The sequence below is a fragment of the Papaver somniferum genome, unplaced genomic scaffold (genome assembly GCF_003573695.1).
Source record: "Papaver somniferum cultivar HN1 unplaced genomic scaffold, ASM357369v1 unplaced-scaffold_10, whole genome shotgun sequence".
NCBI classification, from domain to species: Eukaryota; Viridiplantae; Streptophyta; class Magnoliopsida; order Ranunculales; family Papaveraceae; genus Papaver; species Papaver somniferum.
The window spans coordinates 4,634,245-4,661,685 of NW_020618825.1; the positions used below are offsets into that span (position 1 = coordinate 4,634,245).

The window sequence follows — 27,441 nt, forward strand, 5'->3', positions numbered from 1 at the left end:
CAACTGTTAGTGTTTCCGTCCGGACCAACCTAATTGGTCAAAAGTTTGCTGACCAGGTCAAGATTCTTACACCTGTCTATATATCGACGGCTCAAGAATAGCATCACGAGATTATTACACGTGGCAGTGTGTTAATTAACTATCCTATCCTTCACGGAATGAAACCACAGCAAGGCTTTTACTTTCTCATTCATTTCGTTCTCTCCGTGTCTCTCTTTTCCAGCGGAGAAACTTAGGTTAAAGAAAACTAGGGTTCTACAGAGGGATTTGGTTTAGTTTGTGAATCTGAGTGAAGGGTTTTGCAAAGTTCAAGATGAAGAAGAAAAAGAACGGGAAGAACAACCAGTTGTATGTTTTACTGAAACCCTAACTTCGTTTTTTTCAATTTCTGAAGAAACCCATCTCTTTTTTCATCTTTTTTTGTCTTCTTTTCATTTGTTGCTTAAATCGATGTTGTTGCATGTTAGGGTTTTGAATCTAAGCATGAGTTGATGTTTGGTTTGTTTTCTGATTTAGTTAGGGTTAAATTTTCTCTGAAATTTTTCTGTAATTTTTAATTAGGGTTTGATTGTTTCAGTAAAGTTCATAATGAATTGAAGCATGAGTTCAATTTATGAAGTTCATTTGTTTACTTATGATGCAGTGGTGAAACATATTATCCATATAGAGACATCAGCGTGTTGGTTATGGACAGTAATATGACTTTGTTCTTCCCTCACATGGATAGAGAAAAAATTGACCTCAAGGAATTTGAGCAGATGTTGCGTGTTAAGTTGCGCCTACTGAAAATGAAATTCCTAGTTTATATTGGATGATAGAACCATGTTTTCCTGATATTATGGATAGTAATGAGGACTTTCTTAAGTTCTGGGAGCATGCAGTACCTGATGATAAAGGATTTATATGTTTACATTTGAAGATATTAAATTTTGAATTCGGTAATGACAATGACTTCATTGAGGCTGCAATGGAACAACCAGTGACAGTAATTGATGAGACTCCAAAGAAGTCCCATAAGAGGATTGCTAAAAAGCCAGTTTCAAAGGAAAAGTCTGTAAGGAGATCACCAGAAAAGACTGTAAGGAGATCACCAAGGTTGCAAGCTCAGTCAAAGTTTGAAAACTCAAATGGAGGAGTATCTAGGAAATTGTTTGTGGATCTGTTAAATGAAATGGAATCTCAGGGTTATTCTTGCGTTAGTCAAGCCAGTGTTGTGGGTTCTAGCAGTGTACCAATTCAAGTGACTGAAAACTTTAACCATGATTACTGGGTTGATGCAGTCAAGAATACTGATGCAGTGAACCAGATTGATGCAGTGAACAACAATGATGCAGGGGTCAGCAGTGATGATGATGAGGAGAATGTGGTGTTAGAGAACACTACTGTGGATGAATGTCACCCCATTGAAGACCCAAATGCTCCACCAATATATGACAGTGATGAAGAGGATGATATTGATTATGAAGATATTGTCAAGACATATAAAGTTGGAGATGAAAGTAGTGATTCAAGCAGCGGTGAAGAAGATGATGAAGAAGGTATTGAAGTATTAACCCTTTGATGTTTATAACTTATTGTCTATTTCCCCTTTCTTTAAATGTACTAACACTTTGATGTTGTTTGTTAATTGCAGTTTCTAATGATGGTGGGAGTAATGATAATAATGATTGTCTTGAAGCAATAGATGATAAAGATGTGAAAGCGAAGTTTGATTACAAGAACTGGAAAGAAGACTTCAATATGCACAGTGATGAAGAAGAAGAACCCTTATTCCCTGTAGAAGAAGAGGTGGCTCCTGTTGATCCAAAGAGATTGAGGTAAAGTATGCTTTTAATAACAAGAAGGCATTTAAGAAACATCTTAGGGGTTATGTGTAAAAAATAATTATCAGTACACTGTTTACAAGAGTGACAAAACTAGATTAAGAGTCAGATGTAGGTTTAGGGAAGAGTATGGATGTCAATGGTTTGTAAATGCTAGCATAAAAAGGCATGAGCCTACTTTCATTGTTAGGAAGGTTAATCTAGAACATACTTGTGTTGGAAATCCAAAGAGTTTTAACAGATCTGCCAATCCTGAGTTTGTAAAAGAAGTGGTACATGAGAAGTTAAAGGAGACAGGGGCCTTAATTCCAAAGCCTAGACATATAGCAAGAGACTTTTTTGTTACTCATAACATAGATATACCATATATTTGTGCATGGAAAGCAAGAAATCTTCTTTTAGAAGATCTGTTTGGTAATTATGATGACAGCTACAAGGATGTACCCATCTTTTGTGCAATGGTGGCTCATACTAATCCAGGGTCAGTTGCTAAATACAGTTATCGAAAAAAAGGTAACATTATGTTCAGTACATCTTATTTATGCTCTTCCCTTTATTTATTTGTAAGTTATGCTCAGTTAGTTACATAGTTTGGTTACTTAAAGTGCAGATAAGGCATTCATGAGCATGACTATTTCATTTGCTGCACCAATGAGAGGATTTCAGAAAGCAGGAAGACCAGTCATAGGGTTAGATGCATGCCATCTAACTGGAAAGCGTGGTGGTGTTCTAATGGCTGCAAAACACTTGATGGTCAGAATAATCTTGTGCCTTTAGGCATTAAGGTCTGTCAGAGTGAAACTAAGGAGAACTGGACTGGGTTCCTCAAGGATTTGGCTCCAGCAATCAATGCACATCATGCTGGCAGAATTACCTTTATTTCCGATAGGCAGAAAGGCTTGTTGGAATGTTCCTAAGGTTTTCCCTGGTGCAAGAGTTAGATATTGTTTCAGGTAATTAAGTTTAGTCCCTTGTTTTTTTACAGTAGTTTACATTGTGTATGTGTTTTTCTATTGGTTCAAGAACTTGAAGAAGTACTAACTTTATTTGCATATGCAGGCACTTATACAAGAACTTCAAGAAATACTACAAGGCACCAACCTTGCAACTCATTGTGGAATGCATGCAAAGCTTACAAAGTAAAGCATTTCAGGTTTGTGCCTCTTTTGTTAAACTTCATCCTTGCCTCTTTTGTTAGTTTGTAGGTTATATATAAAATTGTGATTGTTTTGCAATGTAGGAGCACTTTGACAGTATATGCAAAGAAAATGCTGATGCTGGTGAATATCTTAGGAAAGAAGATCCAAGTACTTGGTCTAGGGCCTATTTTGATCCCCTTAGCTGTTGTGAGCATATGAATAACAATTTCTCTGAATCTTTTAATTCCATGGCTTCTAATATGAGAGATAAACCTATAATCCAACTAGGCATGATGTATGGTCAGTTAGTCATGGGTTTGTTATTTAAGAGAAGGGAAGAATCTGCTAAGTGGAATGAAAATGGTTTGGTCCCTGCTGTTGTTAAATTGATAAATAAGATGCTTGACTTGGTTGGAAAGTTTGATACAGAAGGCAGTGTGGTTGGACAAGTTTATTTGGTAACTAATGTGATCAAGAAAATATTCACAGTGAATATTATAGACAAACAATGCACTTGTTTGCAATGGCAGCTAAGGGATTCCCTTGTCAACATGTTGTATGTGCATTGAAACTGCTGAGGCCAAACTGGAAAGAGTAAGTGGTTTGTATTATTCAATTACTTTTTTTGTATATTCATTTACTTTTGTTTTTGTAAGTGGTTTGTATTATTTATTGTTCCTTGTACACTGACACACCTTTGTTTTATTGATTGAACAGTTATTGTGCTCCTTACTATTTGTGGAGTATTATAGGACCACATATGCAAATTGTCACACCCTTAGAAGACATAACTGAATGGGTATGGGAAGATAAGGTAGATTTATAAACTTTATTGAATGTGGTGCATTTACTTTTCAAGATATTAGTTATTTATTTTTCTCTTTTCCCTATTTAAGAATCAAACCCTTTAGGGTTTCATTACTTTAACTTTCTCATTTGTTTTCTCTTCTTCTGGCAGGCAACCATGAACGTCAACGTAAACCCCTCCTTATCAGAGAAAAACTGGAAGACCAGCAAAGAAGAGGAAGAGAAGTTATGATGAACCTGAAACTGTGGTGAAGAAAAGGAAGTGTGGAAAATGTGGATCTATTGCTGGCCACAACAAGAGAACCTGTGCTGGTGGTGATGTTGGTAAAAACCAAACTGGATTCAAGCCAAGCACTGAGTATGATGCTGCAAACTGCACCTTCACACAGAGAGATCAGCCTGAAAGTAGCACTGCAAGGGGTAAAGCCAAGGTGAACAGATCCAGAGGTACATCATTTTTTGTTGGTGAGTCATCTGCAGGACCTAGCACTCAAGGAAGACCAGTAGCAGGACCTAACACTCATGGATCTACACAAGATAATCAAAATTTCAGTCAGAATTTTGCTGGTATTGGATCTGTCAGTCAACTTTCTGTCACAAAGGGAAAGCAAACCAAGGCTAAGAAGACTAGGAAGTAGAAGTGTGTGTGCTTTATTGTTTGTTTTAGATATGTTGTGGACAAGTATCTAATTGATGGTTAGTTTTTTTGGTTGCTTTAGACACTGATTCTGGTATGGACATGTATATGTACCAGAAATCAGTTTTATTTTGATGGGATAATCTTGCTTTATGAATGAAAATGATATTAGTTAGAACTAATTTTCAGATTACATGTTAATTGTCTTTTCAAGTTAATTTTTACATATTCTCAGATGCATTTCTGATTTGCATTGTTCTTTGTAGCATTCTTGTTTATGCAGTGGGCATTCATTGTAGCAATGGCTCTCTTCTTCAAAAGCGCGGCAACAGTTCTCTTTGAGTAGCCTGATGATCTTGGATTTGAGTGGATCAACGGCAGAAAAGTAAGGAGAAATAGGAATAGGATTCAGGTTAACTCGTTTTCTTCACTGCACCGAGTCGCGAGTTAACTCTCTGCTCAATCACTGGCTAACTCGTTCCAGTTACTGATTCAGGGGCTTCAATGTCATTTTACGTTGCTGATTTAATGATACATATGCACTAACGGATACTAACGCCAGTTAACTGTTTCTCAAAAAAACGTGACGGAAAAAGTCAAAAATATAACAATTAATAAACTTTGAAAAAAACGGTGACATTTTCTTAAACATGAAATAGAAAGTGTGGCACTTTATTAAAATCCCCAATTAAATACAACTACAACTACATACCTGCTAGTCAGTAATTGAATTCACTTATAAAATGATATATATATATAAACTCACAATAGAGAATCTGGCAGGATCAACCATTGACCTGTAGAATTCAGGGATGGCTATGTGGGAGGCGATGTTGAAAATGTATAGACCGGACACTGCGAAAATATTTTTTATTCGAAAAACAGGTATAGCTTTGTCGGCTTTGACACCACCGAACAAACAAGTGCAAATTAAAACACCACATATCAAAAAGGTTAATAAAATACTGAATGTCGAAATGAATGATATGCTATCCAGATTTCTTAACCACACCGCAGGTATGCAAACCACTATAGCAATCACTGTTAAGCTCTGAGCTGTAGATAAGCCGAAAAAGGAGATGTCGAACTTATATCCATCCAGAACTCTGCTTAAATTGTCGGTCATGGAAATTGTAAAAGAAACAAGTGCCATGAAAATCTCCAGATTGATAACAACTAATGATACATATCGTCCCGTCCTTCCAAATGCTAGAAACCCGATGTCTGAGTAGTTTCTCATCCGAACATTGGTTGCGAGACAGCCCCCTAGCAAATGAGAAGTGTATGCTCCCAACATGAACAAACCAAATAGGAGGAAAGCGGTAACCCATCCACCATTTTGTAGTGCATAAGCAGTCGATAACTGGCCTAACCCTATAAAATATGAATAAATTATTAATAATTTACCAACGTCGACCAAATTAAAAGAAATAAACTAAAATATAAACAGAAAAAACATACTGGTACGAAATCAAAAGCTTGCATTTATCGTAGTAATTCAACCAAAGGCTTGTGGAAGGGCGATAATGGTATTGGATTTGGTCATACAAAAGGCAATCGCAAAATAACTAATTAGCAAGTACAAGATGTCGGGACAGACATATAGATACGAGATTTTTTAAGAAATACCTATTAGAAGCCCTATCATATTGAGCAGTGTAGTGAAAGGTGTACTTGTTGGCGTTGCCACAGGTGCATCAGGTTTTGCAGTTATATCCATTGAATGTGTGAGTAAAGAAAAATCGAGGAGATGATAATTTAAATTCTTAGTATTTTGTAAAACTCGTTAATTGATAACGAGAAACAGAGGGGGTTGAAATTGCCGGAGCTTTGAGTATATTATTTTGACTAGAAGGATGACGATGATGAAGGAACTACGGGGTTATATATAGTTATTGTTACCTAGCCAATGTTGTGGATAGGTTATATTCCTAAGAAGTATAGATAAGAAGATGCTTCCGATTATGCGTGGGTGTACTTACAGGTGAAATGACAAAGTTTGACAAGGATGTTTGTACACAATTGAGATCGTTCGTAGAAACATACCAAAAAGTGAAAGATATTGAGATATGAAATAGGCTTGTTTTGGAAAATAAAATATTATGATTTTACTAGTATATCCATAAGGGACCACTTTTCTCTCTCCCTTTTCTCTCTTAATATTAAAGGGAGTCACTTCTCTCTCCCATCTCTCTTATAAAAAATTGAGTGTGGACCAAAAATAGATTACCAAAAAATATGAAAAGTGGCTACAATGATTGGTTTTCTTAATTTTATGAAAACCAAACAAGCCTATTTTTTAGAAACCAAGGGAGTAAGTTATTTTTCTAAAATTAATGAATTTTTTCTTAAGTTGAAGATTTTCACAATTTTCTACCAAAGAAGGTTATAACGTGTGTATGAAATCAGTCATAACAGGTCGGAATAATAACGTTGTTATTTTTTACTTAACAGCTTAACCTACATTTTCCGGTGACTCTCACGGACATGTTATATAAGCGTGACTGCTTTAACCTACGTTTTTCAAACCTTGGTTACACTTGGGTTTCATGACTTGTTATAACAGACCTATTTAACCAGATGTCAATGTAATATAGTGATCATGAGAGTGGTGATTATACCAGTGACCTGAGTTGGAAACTTGTCCGCACTGGGATGGAGGGATTTTTCTATCTTTTTATTTTTCTTATCTATTCGGGCTTGTTGGTAATAGACTTCCTTGACATTTAAACTTTAATATAATATTCAAGTAACCTAAACTTAAAAAACCAAAAAAAAACAATTACCCATCCAAGGAATTTCACAATATTGAGAAATTTTAAGTGTTGAAATTAATATCGGTCATTTATGAGGTTTTAATTAGGACCACTTCTATGTAACGAGCAGTCAAACAATTGTTGGCACAAATGTTGATAATGACGTGACTGATGCATCTGGTCAAGTCTAGGCGAATTCGAGGATGGAAGAAAATACATTTGCTACTTAAACGGGCATATACCGACATAAAGAGTGGAAACAAATCGAAGATCGGCTTCGACACCTTCAACTTCTAAGTCACCAGGCAGACCCAATAAATTGCAGCAATCTTGACTACGACTTTTATAATGGGATCACAAGGTTCAACGAACATAAGAATCCCCACGATTTTATGTCCTTCGGGATTGCATATGGCTTTTCCACTATCCCGGCCGAGACCCAACCAACCATTACACCAAGATACCAAAGAAAAATTGCCTTCTACTACTACTGCTCAGCTTCCAATTGTGCCACTTGTCTTGTGAAATCCTAAATTGTATGGAGCCTAGTTAGCACTGCCAACAAAGCCTGCGATTAAAATTAATGACGTGACCAGATTTGATTGGGTCGATCGTCCCTCCTTCACACACATCCACCCGATCATATTCACTTCATTTCATCTGTATGCATGTCGATCAACTTGATGAATACTACTGGTCCTTAGCAGTGCCGTAGTCCAATGGTTAGCCTACTTACTAGGACCCAAATACAGTGCAATGTGTTTCTCCTTTGGTCTCATTCGGTATTTTTCAATAACAAGCCTGGGTATTTAATATCGGGGCCTTGATACAACCAACATATATCACATTGTCATCGAAGCCTTGATATAACCAACATACATCACATTGTCATTATACATCAAATATCGCATTGTTCAGACTCGAAAATGCAAATAGCAGCTGCGAAGAGACCTATTAAATACTCTGTGGTAATATATAATTAATTTAGTAGTAGCGTACCGACATTGTTTCTTTTTTCTAATGTAGTTTAAAGACTAAAATAAGTGTTGTTCCGATGTTAAATTACAGGTGGATGCATTCACAGATAGGCCACTTAAAGGTAATCCGGCAGCCGTTTGTTTGTTGCAAGGAGAAGATAAAAAAGACGATGAGTGGTTACTAGGAGTTGCCAGGGAGTTTAATGTTCCGATAACATGCTACTTGACTCGAGTTGTTTATCATGATGGCGATAGTGATGACGATAATTGTGATAAATCCGAGAATGACAAGAACTATAATCCTGTTTTTAACATTAGGTGGTTCACTACTGTTGCAGAGGTAAATCCTAAACCCTGGTGATCTTAGTTTATGGGTATACATATATATATATATATATTAAGCACAAGTCTCACAACCCGTTCGTTTCTATATACAGGTTGACATTTGTGGACATGCAACCATGGCAGCTGCAAAATTTCTATTTACATCTGGTTTAGTAAAATCAAACCTGATTGAATTTATCGGACTATCCGGAAGTCTAACTGCTAAGAAATGTCCTGTCCGGAAAAGTGAAGATATATCAGATGGATCAAAGATTTTGAGCAATGGTAGTATTTACTGTGAGGATGATAATCGTTGTCGAAGGGATCCAGCAGACTTCTTCATCGAATTAGACTTTCCTACCACTACACTGGTGGATTGTGATCCATTGGAGATACCTTCCGTGCCACAAACTCTAAATGGTGCATCTGTTCTGAATATAAAGAAAACAGCTTCCTTCGGCGACCTAATTGTATGTAAATCAAATCACTACGACTAACACATTTCTTGCCTTTTTAGAATATGGTAACATATAAAATTTTATAAATGATAGCTCATGTGTCTTCAGGTCCTTGTTGTAATTAAATGACTTACTTCATTTCCTTTGTTTTTTTGGTAGATTGAGGTCTCATCGGGACAAAACGTCATAGACTTGAAACCAAACTATGACGAATTAAAAGGGTGGAAGGGAGGAAGAGGAGTCGTTTTTACAGGCAAAGCTCCCCATGGATCTGGTTTGGATTTCATCTCTCGATTGTTCTCTCCAAATCTTGGTGTAGACGAGGTAATTAAATGACAACAATAATATCAAGACGTGCCGTTTCATTTTCATCATACACCAGCGCTAAAACCATTTTTTGGTTTTCCCCGACCTCCAGGATGCTGTTTGTGGGAGTGCGCACTGTGCCTTGGCACCTTACTGGAGCAAAAAGTTGGGAAAATCTGATTTTCTTGCTTACATGGTAAATTCTCTCCTTCTCTGTCTGTCCATCTGTCCAGATCGTACATTCAAATGTAAAATGACAATGCAAGCTACATTTTCGCTTTAATTTGTGCAGGCATCTCCAAGAGGAGGGGTATTGGATCTCCATTTAGATAAGGAAAATCAAAGACTAAAAATTAGAGGGAAACCTTTTATTGTCATGGAAGGAGCTCTATTTGCTTGATAACATCAATATACCTTTCGGATTGATGGGTAATAACAACTACACGCGCATCGTTATAAACCTAAACTACTATTTGCGGCCATAGCTAGATTTGCTTAAGAAGACAAGCTGGACATGTTATTTAATAAACCACCATAAGGTTGATTGTATTGGTACTTGTGTAATTTGAGTTGTTTGAATGTATTAAAACGATTTAGTTTAGGTACTTGCATATTAGTAGAGAGTGTATGGTTGTGTTTTGCTACAAGGATGTGCTTACGGCAACCCAACATGATGAAATCATAAAAGCTTATATAATACCTTTCCGTTGCCGTGGTTTGAGATGGGTAGCCTTCTTTTTTCTTTTTTGAAATCTATGGGCATAACTCACCTCGAAAATCTGCCCCCAAGGTTTGGGTTTCTCAATGCTTATAAACTGCATGATCTTTAGTTGTTCATTTAATGTGAGATTGATCATCTTAACATATTCCTTCATGCGTGGCCTCTTTGAGTTTAGCACGGGGACATTAAATTGGGTGACATGGAGTAGCGGTCATATAATTCATAACAAATTGTCTGCTCTAGTACTCTATTGACGTTCGTGAGCCTAACTCACCTCAAAACCGGCTTGAAAGGTTAGGCTTGTCCAAGACCTATAAAATGCTCGATCAATAGTTGTTTATCCTATGTGGGATTACCCTCAACAACTATGAATATCCTCAAATTCTCGACTAAACAGTCCTCCTTAATTATGGCGAATTTGAGAACCATCATGTAGTCGGATGGTTTTCGTATTCCCTCCCACTGTGGAGGTCAACCTTCAAACACTTGAAATAGCCCAAAAAATTCTAATTTAGCGGATGCACGAGTGTAAAAAATAAAATAAGAGTTGATAGTTGTTCATTCTTTTAATTAAGAAATTGATATTTTGGAACTCATAGTCGTCGTAACTAATGATGTTTCGACCACTACGACACGAGTCATCCCCAAATTCTAATGGAAAGTCGTCAATGTACTAAATTCCCCCCATGATGACTCTCAGAAATAAACTAATTTATTGGATATCGCTACCAAAAATCGTCATGATTATGTGAGAGATTATTGCGATATTTCATGAAAAAATCATCAATCAGACCAAAAAAAACTACAAAACTCACCTATAATTCAAGTTTTTTGTTTTCCCAATCATGTTTGCTCGAAAACAAGGAGCTTTCTCGCATCGGTGGGTGAAGTTCTTCAATCGTTACTTTGAATGGAGCATGTTTCATTAATTGTGGTGGAAAGTCACAAAGGGATTTATATATAATACCAACCCCACAGGATATACGTAGTCAAACCTAGATAATATTGACTCAACCCTAAAGAATATATAATATTATTGTAAAATTTGTGTCTTAATATAAATCATGAGACTTGTGTTATCGGAATTTGGTTCGTGTACAGTTTTGGCATATACTAGGTGAACCTTCTTAACAACTTAACTCTCTCACTTCTACCTTTTCGTTATCCAGAATATTTCGTCCATGTGATATTCCAAGCATCCCAGCATCGCATATAGGAGAATACAATAAGCTTGTATCAAATCCCAGTGGCGTGGATTCAAGGTGATACAATCAAAGTAGGCTACACTTGGGGACTGAAGCCTCCTTCAGTTTTGGAAGTTTAAACGTAGTCACCACCTTACCAGCGAATGCAGTAAAAGCACAACTTCCACGAGAAAATAGGCTCAGGATAATTACATATGGGGACTACCAGCATGGGATGCCTTCACTTCCCTCAACCAGGTTATTTCTGATGACAACATCATCATTGTCGAAGCTTTACGAGCCGCAGGAATTTATCAACATGAAGCCATACACGTGCATCAAAGACTCCAAAAGCACGTCGTAGAGATATTCACATATCCGTCCACGTCATCTATGACCAGACAGAAGTATAACTGTTGACTTCTCATCGCATCCCATTCGATACAATAGCTCAAGATTCAGAAGATGGTTCAAAGGATGTCGCTTGGAATGAAGTTCTTGAAGACTTGATAGCAGCACGTCGGCAACGGAACGCCTCTCAGCTCGTCTACTTCACCCAATGGTAGAGTGATGGTGGTTGATGTTCTTAAGAATTGAAGAACATCAACCATAATCGGTAGTGTTGATGGTGGTTTTTAGGTCAGGGCTAAATTTGTAAAATCCTGCATTTAATGTGTCGTCACTCTGCAAAGAAACAGAGCCATAAAAGTGACGAGTGTTCAACCTCTTCACTGGTGCATTTATTGAGCAACTCAATATATTCAAATGGAATTGATCCAGAATAGTGCATGTAGCAACAATCCCAGATATTCTATAAATTTTGGTACCTTGCCTGTATTACTCAGTTAATATAAGTTTCTTTGAATGCTTTCTATGCTATGTTCCCCGGATGAACCCTTAATGTTGATATGGCATGACAATTCGTGCTCACTAGCAGCAGAGTAGCACGAATTTCCAAGTATCAAGGTTAAGGTCCTTGCATAAAGTATTTAATCGGAAAGCATACTGCTCTCTGGCAATGAACTTAAAGAACTCTGTGTCGACACATAGAATTCAATCAATTTTGTGATAATTCACAAGATTCAGATATTACCCTGACTAATTTGCAAAAATTAGGGTTTTGCGCCCTGCGAAGTATATTAGACCTTGCTTGTCGAAATTAAACCTAGGCAGACTGGGTAATTAATCCTCCATGGATTAGTAGGTGCAAAATCCTACCTAAAATCAGAAAACCAGGAATAAAAGGAGCCGCGGAATAAGAGCAGCAACAAAGGAAGGTGTGGCCATGCCATAGGCCAGCCGACGCCACTTGCAAGTGGCCACACCTCATGCTGCTCAATTGGCCATATTTCCCATCGACCAATCAGGTCGCTTTAAATCCGCCACGGTGCACTGGAAGTGTGGCCACGCCCTTGCTTACCGGACCCCTTTCCATCGACCAATCAGGTCGCCCTAAATGCGCCACATGCATTTAGAATGAGGTCGGCCCCATGCTGCTTGTCGGCCCCTTTTCCGTCGACCAATCAGGTCTCTTTAAATACGCCACGGTGCACTGAAAATGTGGCCACGCCCTTGCTTGTCGTCCCCTTTTATGTCGACCAATCAGGTCGCTTTAAATCCGCCACGGTGCACTGAAAATGTGGCCAAGCCCTTGCTTGTCGTCCCCCTTTCCATCGACAAATCAGGTCACTCTAAATGCGTACACGCATTTAGAATGAGGTCGTCCCCGTGCTGCTTGCCAGACCCCTTTACGTCGACCAATCAAGTCGCTTTAAATCAGCCACGGTGCACTGGAAGTGTGGCCACGCCCTTGCTTGCCGGACCCTTTTCCATCGACTAACCAAGTCGCTCTAAATGCGCCACACGCATTTAGAATGAGGTCGTCCACATGTTTCTTGTCGGCCCCCTTACCATCGACCAATCAGGTCACTCTAAACTTTCCACACGCACACCAGAAATGTGGCAACCCCCGAGTTTGGCCGGCCCCTCTTTTAATCGACCAATCAGGTCGCTAAACCTACCACAGTATTAAAAGAGGCAAAGTTGCGCATATGGTCACAATGCCAAATTGACTTTCCAAAAGTCACGCCAATACGCTAATTGGCATGTCAAACATGCCGAACGCGCCACTTTTCCGCAGAAACATGCGAACGTGGTAACTTACCATAAATAGCACTCCAATGTGCTAACCCACTCCTTGTTCATGGCCAAACGCCATAACATATTCCAATTAGGGTATTCCAAACACGGCTCTGCTTTAGTGGCGTTAGTCCTAACCCTAATTTCAATTCGTGGCTCCACTACACCACTTTGGCTCTATAATATGCCATGAGCCGTGAAGGACCCGCCAAACCCTAAAAATGGCGCCATTCTATAACCACCCATGGCCATCCTTGCGCCTGTGGTTATTCTCCTATTATGGCCTTCCATAATTCCTTTAATGTGGCCATGGCGCTAATTGCATTAGAAACCTCCTTGCCGCGGCCATGCCACACACGCTAATTAGGGTTTCGATATGCCAAACCCTAATTTAGCTAAAGTTTACATGCAACTAAGTCAGGTAATCTCCCAAGGCCTTAAAGTTTGATGTAAAAATAAGGCCAATGTTGTCGGAGCCATATTTGGGTCTAACACCAATATGACAAAATAGCCGCCATGGCTACATCAGGCGCCAACAGAACGTGGTAATAATCAATGGACACCATTTCTCATGAGCTACGATCTTAGTCGTCCAAATTCGCCACAGAAATGACAGGCCTGTGGAAAGTTTTGGGCGACCAACCAAGAAAATCCAAATAGCATCACGTGATATTCTCCTGTGGTAAGTCTCCTGACTTTGAATTGCTACACATATTAATCTGCTACACGTTTTCCACGAAAACATTCGAGACATCAAACATGTCACAAACTGGGGGATGCTCATCAGGGTATTGGTCTGGCGTTACACCTTCGATCATCAGAGACAGAACCGCTGCCGCCACACTCCTTCCTATCGAGGATGGTGATCGCAACCATCCAAGTTGCTGTCAAGAACCGATGCTGCTCGATACCAGCCAGAATTTCACATAGAAACAACCACTACAAATAATATTTCGTCCATGTGATGTTCCGAGAATCCCAGCATCTCATCCAGGAGAGTACAATAAGCTTGTATCAAATCACAGAGGCGTGGAGTCAAGGTGGTACAATCAAAGTAAGCTACACTTGGGGACTGAAGCTTACTTCAGGTTTAGAAGTTTAAACGCATACTCCACCTTACCAGCGAATTCAATGGAATCACATCTTCCATGAGAAAATAAGCTCGGGATAATTACATATGGGGACTTTTATCACGCTGCTTAATCACGGGAGAGCCGGATACAATCAAAGCACAATCATGCGCGAAGGACATGCTTAGCGGACACAGAGCTAAGTAACTATCCTTAAACTAAATATTTTTTATCTATTATTCATATCAAATAAATTTTAAATATCTTAGTGTTGAGAAAAGAAAATTCCTCAACACTCACCACTGTGTGGCCAGGAAAACTGCGTCAACACATTTTTCCTCTTAGTGTTGAGACGAGAAAATTCCTCAACACTCACCACTGTGTTGCCAGGCAAACTGCCTCAACACATTTATCATCTTAGTGTTGAGACGAGAAAATTCCTCAACACTCACCACTGTGTTGCCAGGTAAACTGCCTCAACACATTTATCCTCTTAGTGTTGAGACAAGAAAATTCCTCAACACTCAGCACTATGTTTCCAGGCAAACTGCCTCAACACATTTATCCTCTTAGTGTTGAGACGTGAAAATTCCTCAACACTCACCACTGTGTTGCCAGGAAAACTGCCTCAACACATTTATCCTCTTAGTGTTGAACGTGAAAATTCCTCAACACTCATAACTGTGTTGCCAGGCAAACTGCCTCAACACATTTTTCCTCTTAGTGTTGAGACGAGAAAATTCCTCAACACTCGCCACTGTGTTGCCAGGAAAACTGCATCAACACATTTTTCCTCTTAGTATTGAGACGTGAAAATTCCTCAACACTCATAACTGTATTGCCAGGCAAACTGCCTCAACACATTTTTCCTCTTAGTGCTGAGACGAGAAAATTCCTCAACACTCACCATTGTGTTTCCAGGCAAACTTCCTCAACACATTTTTCCTCTTAGTGTTGAGACGTGAAAATAACTCATCACTCACCACTCTGTTGCCAGGAAAACTGCCTCAACACATCTCTCCTCTTAGTGTTGAGATTCCTCAACACTCACTATTGTGTTGTCATGCATACTGCCTCAATACATTATAGCGCTGAGGGCTCCACCACCTCAACACTCGTCTTTGTATTCAAGGCTCGCTGCACCAACACTACATGGCACCAGTACTCCGTGGATAAGACAGAAGCGTGCCAGCACAAAGATTGCAGATTGCACATGCCTCTTCCCAAAAGTCAATCAAATTTTCCTGGTAATCTTCTCATATCTTGCCCTTTCGATTTTTCATCCTTGTCTGGCACCATCTCATGCTTACCCCGCAACAATTCCACTGTTACTTGCTAAGCAGGGTACTTAATGTTGATGGTGGATTTTAGTTCAGGGATAAAATTGTAAAACCAGTATTTTATGCGCTGTCACCCAGCAAAGGGAAAAGCCGTTTAAGAAGTGATGAGTACAAAAAAACTCTTCACTTTATTTGATGCAATTCAATAAATACACAAAATTCACCCAGAATGGTGCGTGCAACAACAATCCCAAATATTATGTGAATTTTATTAGCATTATTGATTAATGCTTGATTTTCCTAGTATTTTCCGTGTTGTGTTCTCAGCCGAACTCTCATCATTGACATGACGTGACGACTGAGTGTTCACTCTCAGCAGAGTAGCACGAATCTCCGTTCCAATATTGAGACATGCGTGAAGTACCCACACAGGCTACATCATTCTCTAACAAAGAGAATCTCCTATCGACGCGCTTTTGGTTAGCCTGATTGAGCATGCTTCATTTCCTTAAGGGAAATCTAGACTGTCCACGTCAGTCTTAGAAGTGATCACGGCCGCACAAGTTGGACGCATGATTTAACCAGCCTAGCCAAACCCTGGCAGGAATGGGCGATCACCGTGATGACCACCGGCGGGCCCACTAATGCCCCAGTCGGTCGAACATCACACACACTTCTCCAGCACCGTCAAACGCCAGCCAAAAGTAAGGTATCCGCGCTGCTTGGAGAAGATCAAACAAGCATAGACTGTCCAGGGAAGTCTTAAAACCATTGCAACCGTCCAACTTCGCCATCCTGGTTGGACGGATTAGATCATTCCATGGATGATTAGGGAAGCGCTAACGCACACGTTGGCGGTCCCAATTTTCCCTCACCCGATCGGTTTTCTCACGGTGAACCCATGGAGCAATGAAACGTTTTCTCAAACCATAGCCGGCATGATGTTTCTAAGAAACGCGGAATTCCGCTAGTGTCTTAAATTGATCACAACCATCCAACATAGCCAGCCTATTTGGATGGCTTAGATCGCATTTAGGACCATTAGGAAGGTGCACATGCGTTAACCGTTATCCCAACGTTGTCCCCACATGATTGATCTCCCCAAAGGAGACCCACAGCGTCCCAAACCGCGTGGCCAAAGTCGTGTGGGCGTGGCTGTTTAAAAACCCTAATTAGGGTTTGCGGCAATGCACATATGTCGTAAATTGATCGTGACCATCCATCTTCACCAGCCTAAACGGGCGATGTTGATATAGACTCAAGAGGTCCCAAGGATGCCAACGTGATCACTGTGGGACCACCTTTACATGTGACCGTCCGGCCTATGCAGACTAGGGCCCGCATCTCGGAATGCGCGCCCCAAAGGTGGCATGCCACACGGGTTTTAAACTCTTTGCGGCAATATATTTCTGTCGCAAATAGATCTCAACCACTCATCTTTTCCGGTCAAGTTGAGTGGCATAGATCAAATCTGTGTAGGACCGAGAAGTGTAGGCATGCACGCCAGTGAGTCGTCTTCACGCATGCCCGATCATCCCACTAAAAAATAGCGCTAATGCTTGGATTCGATCAAGTCAAAGAGGGATATTTGCGCACCTCTAAAAACCCTAAATTCTTTCAACGGCAGCAAACATGTGTCGTAAATCATCTCGTTCGTCTAACTTTTCCAGCTTGGTCAGACGACTTGGATTAAAAAATTAGGCAATCAATGAAGTGCCTAAATGATCGTCGTCTGCTATTTTGTCACAAGGAGTGATCGACCAGATGATGGCCCACCCATGTGGCCTCCAAACAATCACTCAAAGATGGTTGGACGTGCTGCCATTTTAAGACGCTTAATTTGCGACTTACGGAATCAAGCTTTAAAACAGCGATGCTTCATGTATATCGATTGTTTTGAACTGCTCGCTTAAAAGCGATGCATTACATGCATCGAGCATGCACAATATTTCATGAAGATCAATTCCTTAAATAGCTTAGTTATTTAACCTAATAGCACCGCATGCTATTTCTTGTGGCGGGTCCCACGAATTGACTCGCTCATTCGAGACATCAAACATGTCACAAACTGGGGGATACTTACAGGGTATTGGTCTGGCGGTTTACAGCGTGCGGCGTGCAAAGCGCGCATTACGAGAACATGTCAGGAGGCATGGACGATTAACGATGATGAGGGAAGTGGGAAAAGGCGTCATCGTGTGACAATCACCTACACGAATGATAGACACATTTTTGTGTCTGATATAATCTCAATTGTATATATTGTTAGTGCTCGATTTTGTATTTATTATGGATTTTTGTGTCTTTGTAGGTGTTTTTGGAGAAATAAACATGTGTGGAAAAATCGACTCAAAAAGTTGCGCGGAGAATCCCGGAGGACAGTTGTTAAAGGAAACTCTCATTTGGATAAGGGGCATTCACTTACTAAGGGGCAACCACTTGCTATTTGCACCCCAGGGCACCCAACTGATAAAGGAACCCCATAAGAGGTTAAGGGACACCATCTTCCTCCCCATTTGAAATGGTTTTGGCGGGAAAACAACCTTGTCCATCTGTAGATTTCTTGACCGATTTTGAAGGAGTTTTAATTAGATTCAATCGTAGATTTTTATTGGGCTGGACTTGTTAAGGCTGAGAAGAGTTAGCATGGGTGTTTGGTTCGTTTAAAAATGACCATATAGTCGAGTTTGGAAAGAACAAAGGAGGATTGTGCTCGGTCTTTTCTGGTTTTGTTTTGGACGAGAATCATTCGAGTTGGCACGTACAGATGGTACCCTGTTTTCTCGAAACAGGCTTGGTACTCGGATTTCTGTGGGAAAGAAAGCAGCTTACATGTATTCTTTATGTAACAGGGCATGAGGAAGTTTCCGGAGTTTTGGTTGATTTATATTAAGAAGTTACGTGAGGTGAAAGAAGATATATTCTGTTAGATTTGGAGCTGTCGATTCAAAGGGAATGATTGACACAAAACAGAAGACGTGTGAGAGAATTCCGGTGAAATAAAAGGTGAGAAAGTCCGAGATTTTCATTGGAAGAAAAAAATATTTCTCTGGATAGTTTTGCACCTGTTAGCTATATAAAGGCTTGTACGATTCCTGGAAGAGGGGTCGAGACTTTGGGGTGAAGTTAGAGAGGCACGGGAGAGCCAACGAAGGTCTTTGCTCGGAGAAAGAAAGTTGCAGAGTCGTTTCTGCACTTTCAGGGAAGAGGGGGAAGAAGAAGAAGAACTTACGCCTTAAGTCAGTTGCAGAGAGGTGTAGTTTAGTTATTGCAGCAAATAAGTATCGTTTAGAAGGCAGTCTTATATTCTCTGTAGTCCTTTATAACAGTCAGTCTGTAACGCTTATAAATGTTGCAGTTGATTTGTTTTATCTTTTTCTTGTATTTTCACTCTATTCAAACACTTTGGATCCATGAATAAATATTTTGAGCATGTTTTCACCATGAAGAGGTAAAACCCAACACTGGGATGACGGAGGAATCCATTCTCTACGCGTGTGGTAAATCTATTTTATTCCTTTATGACTTTTGCACTATTTTAAATTGATTCATGATTTTTCTTAATTGATTGTGATTTTGTTTGATTGCGTATGCTTGGTCTTAGTACTTTTGATACGTCATGCTTGTGATTTACAGTCAATGTTTTATAAAATCTACCTTGGAAAAGAATAAAGAGTCAATATTTATTATGTTATGAGCTATAATTGTCTGGAATCGATAGTTGTACCACATGAATATGAGAATTGGTGGAATCTTAAATCTCAGTACCTCTCGATATTTGTGACATCTTTTGTATATATTTTTTTAGTATTCAGTCTGAAATCAAATCTTTACAAGTCTTTGAACGAACTTTATTTACCACTTGAAAAACTACATCAACGACCACACTACTCCATCACTCCACTTCCTCCACTTCCTACGAGATGAGGGTTGCGCTCAATGACTTGTATAAATAGGTCCTTCACCTATTTTCAAACAACACGGAAAATCAAGTGTTGTATCCAACGTATCCAGAAAACACCTAGAACTGATAGCTTACATTGTGCAAGTCAATTCAACATTATGATGCAAGTCATAAAAAACCAACACCTTCATAATCTCAACACCTTCTTCGCTTCCCTCCCTACGATCAACCCCATCTCCTTCACTTTGTGACCGAAGCAAGTCTGGAACGGCCATTTCTTGGTTTAGGCTAGAATTATACAGATTGATCTCTCGAATCAAAAGTACTCCCGTGCAGTGCATTTGTTTAGGGCTTAGATTCATTTCTCATCCACACACACCCAAATTTACCAAAAACAACAGAAACAGTTTTCACCCATAAACAGGTTGATATGAAAGTGCTCATATGGCTAACCATTTGGTTAACTACTGTTGAACCAATTAGGTGTACATGTTTAGGTACGGTTACACAAACCTAAATGGACGTGTATTTCATTTGTGTATAACAAGCTAAGTTCGATGTAACGGTTGAAAGATATTAGCTTGAATCTAATCAGGTTTTCATCTAACGGTGAATATTGAATGTTTTGTTACCAAGGTAACCTAGATTGAAAACCCTGATTTGGAGACTATATAAAGGAGAACTCTAGCAACTGGGAAAGCTAACCCCCACACCTTCTGTGTGATACTAGTTGTATAAGCTAGAGTCGATTCTCCTTTAACCTTAGGCTTCTATCGGTACCCTATAGGTTAAAGACTTAAAGACTTCACTGGATTGTGAAGACAGACCCATCTATTTTCTCTGTAGTTGCGTGATCTGATCTTGTTGTTTCTATCGTATTGAGTACAATTGTAAAATTGGCTCGAGATTAATTTCTCCGATAGGCAAGATAGAAAAGTAGTCACAAACATCTTCGTCTCATCGTTTGTGATTCCACGATATCTTTTTGTGCTAGTCGATTAAGATTATTTTGAGGTGATTGATATTTCTAGGCTGTATATCGGTAATATAAGTCTGGTATATCAATTAGTTACTGTTCATCTTGATTTATCAAAAGACGGAACAAAACTCGTGGGTATTTCTGTGGGAGACAGATTTATCTATTCTAGTAGACTTTTATGTGTGATACAGATTTGTTTATTAAAGTCTTCTACTTTGGGTCGTAGCAACTCTTAGTTGTTGGTGAGATCAACTAAGGGAATCAAGTGTGTAGTATCTTGCTGGGATCAGAGACATAAGGAGCGCAATTGTATCTTGGATCAGTGTGAGATTGATTGGGGTTCAACTACAGTCCAGACCAAAGTTAATTTGTAGTAGGCTAGTGTATGTAGCGGCTTAATATAGTGTGTGTTAAATCTGAACTAGGCACCGGGGTTTTTCTGCATTTGCAGTTTCCTCGTTAACAAAACTTTCGGTGTCTGTATTAGTTCTTTTCCGCATTATATTTTGTTATATAATTGAAATATCACATGTACATGTTGTGCGTTAAGATAAATCAATTAGAATATTCAACATTTGGTTGTTGATTTAAATTGATTGACACTTGAACATTGGTCTTTGGTACCGTTCAAGTTAATTTCTCTTGTATTCAATTAGACTCGCAGATTTATATTTGCTTGAGTAAGTATTGAATAGAGAAATTGAGATATAACTCTTTGATATACTTTTTATTAAGATTGAGTCTGACTGTCTAGTTTATTCTCTTAAAAGTATATTGGAGTTAGTCCATACAGATTGCTAAGTGAAATATTGGGTGAGGTTGTCAGACCCCCGCTTTTTCAGTGGTTATGTTCTTGTTTTTTGCTCTCTCTTTTTATTCCTCATGTTTGGTTCAAATCACCAATTTCCGTTTAGTGAGAAATTTCTTTTAGCAATGTGGGTGAGCAAGTTTTCACCGGTCAGAACTTTGATGCTTTAAGTACACTAAATACAATTAAATGCCTAATTTTATTTTCTTGAAAGACTTTACAACCTCTCTCTCTTCACATGCATCATTTTTAAGTACACTAAATACAATTAAATGCCTAATTTTTTTTTTCTTGAAAGACTTTACAACCTCTCTCTTTTCACACGCATCATTTGTAGAAAAAATAAGCAAAGAAGCTCAGAATTGTTACTAGATTTCATCAATTTTCATATCCACCCATGCATAGTTGTATTGCTACCAAAATCTTGTAGGGCTAGGTTTTTATTTGGAATAGAAAACTAGGATGACTTTGAGAGTTGTTGTGAAGAAAAATATGTTATGTTGTTTCATTTTCATGGTCATCGCACATGCAACAATAAATATCCCGGTTAGGTAAGTAACTAGCAATTTTACACTTAGAAGGAAGGATATTCTCTATACATTTCAAGAGAAAGATCTGGATTTGAGGGAGGACATGAGAGTGTAGAGAAGGGATTGTTCATCTTACTATTATATGCATCTCTAGATATCAAACTATAAGCCGATGTCACAGTAAACTACGACCCTTACTGTGAGGCCATAAGATTATATCCTTTCCAATAAGAGGGATTCTAGTATATTAAGGACTTTTCTACTATTACCATGGGTGGAGAAAGATTCAACAAGATCTAACTACAAGATCAGAGTGTTCTGGTATACAAAATGAGTCACATAATAATTTGGGTTAGGATAGGATAAGCACGGAGGTGAAGACACATAATGAATCGAATTATTAGCAAAAGCATTTATATCTTTACCATTTATAACCTCCTATAAGAACTTTGTTTTATATAATAATCAAACCAATATAGATACTAGTCAAAACTCAACATGAATTACTGATTATTATTATTATTTTATTTTATTAAAATGCTTGGATGAAAATTACTAAAGTATTTTCACTTTAAAATTTTCACCCATAACCCATCTTGTGAGTGAATAAAATGCCTAGCAGTTTGGGTGAGTAAAGATATGTTAAACCTCTTGAGTTTACGAAAGCATAAATTAACCACCATCCAAATTATGAGAACACATTTTATCCCATCTGGTAAGATTCAAGGACCCCTTGCATTCTTATCCCACCAAAAATCTCACCGAAACTGCTTCATGTTATTGATAGTGGAGTCGGGAATGTTGAGATTGTTAGTCCCACATTGCCTGGACATCTAAGATCCTGCGGTTTATAATCCCTTAGGGCCTCTCCACTCATTTCCAATTGGTTTTGAGTTGGATATCCATATTCTAACATGGTATCAGAGATAGGCCCGTGTGCGAGTAGGCCCAACGGTCACCACACAACGTAGGTCCACGTGTTAGACCCAACGAGGCTACACGTGAGGGAGCGTGTGAAGGATAATAGTCCCACACTGTTAATGTCCCCTTAATAAACTTGAAATATGATATGGAAGGGCCGCTCCACTCGTTGTCAATTGGTTTGAGTTGGATGCCCGTATTCTAACATGGTATCAGAGCAGGCTATTTACGACGAGTCATTTAACCGCGCCTTTACTGCGCGTCACCTGATTTAATTGTCCACGTGTTAGACCCAACGAGACTACACGTGAGAGGGTGTGTTGAAATTATTAGTCCCACATTGTTTGGGCATCTAAGATCCTGCGATTTATAATTCCACAGGGGATATAAGTTGTTTACATTTCCATTTGTCAGCTTTCTCATCAAATTGTCCAACAAGGTGGTTGCAAGACTTAATTCTAAACCTACCATGGAACAATGAAATGCCTAAATATTTCTGATCGATAAGAACCCTAACGAGTGTGTCACATTGGTCATCAAGATGCACCTATTTAAGACAAACGTAGTTTTAAAAACTAATCATTTTCCTTGAAGTAAAGTTGAAATCTTTAATGAGGGAAACAAGGTTACTAGCTTCTCCATGAGATACTTTACTAAAGATCATACAATCATCAACAAACATAAGATAATCAATGCTTAGTGACTTTAATGTCATGCATGAGATATTTTCTTTCGAATATATGAGATTTATAGAAAAAGATTTCATACATTAAGTAAAAAATCACTTTATTCTGCATATGTGCGCATATTTGGCGTATAAGCAGATTGGAAAGGACTGGCCGTCTTACCTAACAATGGTTTCGTTTTAGTGGTTAAAATCTTGGATATGATTTTGTTACTTGTATTACATAGAGAAATGAGTATAAAACTGCTCGAGTTATAGGATTGTTAACCTTAAAAATAAGAAAAAGGTAAATATATATGGTTACATTTCCCCGAGCAACTGCTTAAAATCAAAGAAACGCAAATTAAAATAAAAAAAATTATTAGTTATACGGTTGATACCTATGCAAATATGTCAATTCAAGATGTCGTAAAGTCATATACATTTTGGATAATTTATGTTATCTTAGCCTAATTAATAAGGGAAGTGATACACTTACCGACAGGTTCTCCCGATTTTTTTTTCGAGAGGGGAATCGACGGCTCCTGATACGTGCTTAGCATCGGAATCATCAGTGAGGCAAAGTGGGGCCAGCTATGTATTAGAGGCGGGATTTCTCCGTGGGATTCCTGGTCGGTCAATCTAGTATTTTCCAATTAATAATAACGCCACTTGAATACTTCACACACAAAATAATAATTAATTAATAGTGTCAGACCCCAATACTCAAATCTGGATCTTGCTTCCTCCTCAAATTGATCACCCAAATTCCATCTTTTCAATCAGACCTTAGCTAGCTAGTCAACTCAGATTAATAAGAACTGAAAATGAGTAAATCCATGGAAGATGATCATGATGTTAATGATGAGATACAAAACTTCATTAAGGTATGGTTCTATGCTATATTATCTTTACTATATTGTTATTATGTCGTATCAAAATTAATCCCAAAAGGAATTCTTAGATTAATTTTTCTCTTACCAGTTTTCTATCTCTTCACAGTTCTTCCTTTGTCTCTTAATTCTCTCCATCTTGGTGTTAGTAGTGTTTTTTTTCTCACCTGGGTTGGAAATTTCAAACTATTCCTTTTCTCTTTCAATTTGGGTCCTTTATGTGCCCCCTGTGCGGTCGCACACCCACCAGATCGGGTATGTTCATCACCCGATTATCCACCAAAATCATTTCTCCTTTTTGTGTCTTTAGCTTGTTTGCCCATCAGAGTCAAACCCAACTCCTCAACAATACTACCTAAAACCAAAGAATGCTACCCATATGCCACAATAGGTTTACAAGTCTTGATACTCTCAGGTTTAGTAAGACTTTATGATTATAGAGAGGTTCTGCATCCAAATGTAATTTTACTTGCTTATTATTTACATATTTACATTGGTGCTGAAATTGCTCTTGCCATTGGTGGAGCCTTAGACCGAATCATTTTAGGACAAGAATTGGCACCACCATTTGATAAGCCATATCTTTCAACCTCACTCCAAGATTTTTGGGGACATAGATGGAACCTAATGGTCACAGGTATTCTACGGTCTACGATTTACAATCCCGTACGCCGTATTTTTATGCCGATAGCTGGGAAAACATTGGCACAACTATTAGGGGTATTTTTAGCCTTTGTTGTGTCAGGAGTAGTACATGAAGCAGTGTTCTATTATCTTACGCGTGCGCATCCTACATGGGAAGTGACTTTGTTTTTTGTATTGCACGGCATTTGCACAATTATAGAAGTAGTAATTAAGAAGTGGTTGAATACCAGCAGATCCTCCAAGTGGGTGTTGAATCGATGGATTTCAAGAATTATGACTGTGGGATTTGTTATTGTTACGGGGATTTGGCTGTTCACTCCACAACTCATACGCAATGGTGTTGACACGAAAGTCCTTGATGAGTACAGGATATTTGGGGAATTTTTTATAAAAAAGTTCCATATATTTTTGCATTATGTGAATCACCAGCTTAATTAGTATGTATTTGGTTGTGTAAATTAGTAATAACTTGTTGTTTTTCCTGTATCGTTTCAATTTTATCGGATGTCTGTTATTACTTGTATATTACATAGCATTGGTAATCCAGATTCTTTTACATTGTTATACTATTTTCTAAGTAATTCACTACAAGAAAATTTAGCTATTGCTACACCATATATTACCACATCTTCAATATAGGTGTTGCAAAAGCAAACTTCTAGTCACAGTACCTTTCAGCTGCAGCTAAAAGCTATAATTTACTGTTATAAAATGAAATTTTTACCACGCAACTGTAACAAACAGTGTGGCAGAAAAGTGTATTTACTTGTTACAGCAATAAAGACTGGGTGCAGCAAAAAACTTTTTGCTACTTAGGTTATCGCGACACTAGTAAGGACTTATGCCATAACCATTGGGTGCTGCAATATAAATAATTGAATGACATTTTCACCAATCTTATAATTCATTATACACCGTCCACTCCATGACATTATCGATCGGTAACAAGGTTAATCGTGTGCCCAAATGGTGAGGTAAAATTTAATAAGGATAGTCTGGAACAACTTCACACTCTCCTGCAACTGAATTCAAGCTGGTGAGGTAAAATTTCAGCCGTTGGTATGAACCGTTCACTGCATGGTTGCCGAAAAAAGTGTGGTCAATTTATGCTGTTCGCCCGGAAACATGGAAAGAAAGAAAGTGCAGAGTTCATGGTGCTGGACATTACTAGGAAATCATAATGGGAATAAGGAGAACCAGTTGGAGGACTAATAACAGAATGGACCAACTCATTTTGAGTCTTCATACTTTTGAATAAGTCCTTTGCAAAACTATTAATAGTACTCCCTCCATTTCTAAAAAATAGTCAGATTTTTATTTTTGGGTATGTCAAAAAAAATAGGTTTGTTTCCATATATGGAAAGTCAAATGTTATGATTTTACTACTATACCCATTGAGAGACCACTTTTCTCTCTCCATTTTCTCTCCTAATACAAAAAGGGTCTCTCTTCTCTTTCTCTAATAACAAATGAGTGGGGCCAAAGGATATATTACAAAAAAACATGGAAAAGTGTTTCCAATGATTAGTTTTCTTATTTTTTGTGAAAACCAAACAAGCTTATTTTTTAGAAACAGAGGGAGTAGAAATTATCCTGATCTCCTAACGCTGGTCCTTAGATGTGGGAGCCTCCTTCACTTTCAGTTTATTGTCATCAATTTTTCTTTTATCTAACAAAAGAACAAGTCATAATGGGAATCAAACAAGCAGTGATTTTTCTTACACTTTCAGTGACGTTGTAATTTCTTTGTACTGAGCGCTCTGCTTAGTCCCCTTTCTTTTAAAATGAAAAAAGAAAAAGTAAAAAGTAATTGCTGCTTGAGTTTATCTTCGGGATAACCCGTGGGATGTGTATCACTTCCGATATCCAACACAGTTTTTGCTCTCACCTCTTCATCCATTACTTAGTCTTTTTTCAATCTCAATATTTAGCAATTGAATGATTTTTCTGTTGAGTAAAGCGGCTGCAAATAGAGTGATTGAGAAGACTCAGTTCCCGTCCTCCCCCCTGATAAGGAGAAACGATACCAGTTGTAAAGGCGTCCATTAGACCATTTAGCTTTCAAACTACAAAACTTTAATAAGATACCTTGACACATTAACAAGCTTTCATTGAGACTAACAGTGGAAAACACTTTTGACCACAGTCACAGAAGTGAAAACTGCTGACAGAAATCAAAACAGAAAATGGGCCATTTATCCAAATATTTTTAAAACATGGTTCAAATGGACGAGTAAAAATTAGTATGGGTGAAATAGACACCAAAAAGAATAGCAAGGATGAAACTGGATTCATCCTGACTTAAACTTAAAAAATAGCAAGATGAAACTGGATGCATCCTGATGTAAATTAAAAAAAAAAAAGTATTTAAAAATGGTTAGGATGAAACTGTTTACATCCTGACTATTTTTACATTTTTATCCATTTAAACAGTATCAAAATCTAAATGTCCTTTTCACCCAGGAGTTATTAATTT

The 27,441-nt window shown here is 38.4% G+C and overlaps 2 protein-coding genes across 2 annotated transcripts; both read left to right on the plus strand.

Annotated features, from left to right (window-relative positions):
• Window positions 1–838: 838 nt before the first annotated feature.
• Window positions 839–2,600, plus strand: LOC113326187 (nonsense-mediated mRNA decay protein 2-like). The gene is made up of 4 exons (XM_026573960.1): window positions 839–1,538; window positions 1,634–1,817; window positions 2,014–2,336; window positions 2,434–2,600. The coding sequence occupies exons 1-4, from the start codon at window positions 839–841 to the stop codon at window positions 2,598–2,600; spliced, it is 1,374 nt and encodes a 457-aa protein (XP_026429745.1).
• Window positions 2,601–8,022: 5,422 nt separating this feature from the next.
• Window positions 8,023–9,627, plus strand: LOC113326664 (uncharacterized isomerase BH0283-like). The gene is made up of 7 exons (XM_026574354.1): window positions 8,023–8,130; window positions 8,231–8,479; window positions 8,577–8,742; window positions 8,797–8,933; window positions 9,081–9,245; window positions 9,340–9,423; window positions 9,520–9,627. The coding sequence occupies exons 1-7, from the start codon at window positions 8,089–8,091 to the stop codon at window positions 9,625–9,627; spliced, it is 951 nt and encodes a 316-aa protein (XP_026430139.1). The 5' UTR covers window positions 8,023–8,088.
• The last annotated feature ends 17,814 nt before the right edge of the window (window positions 9,628–27,441 follow it).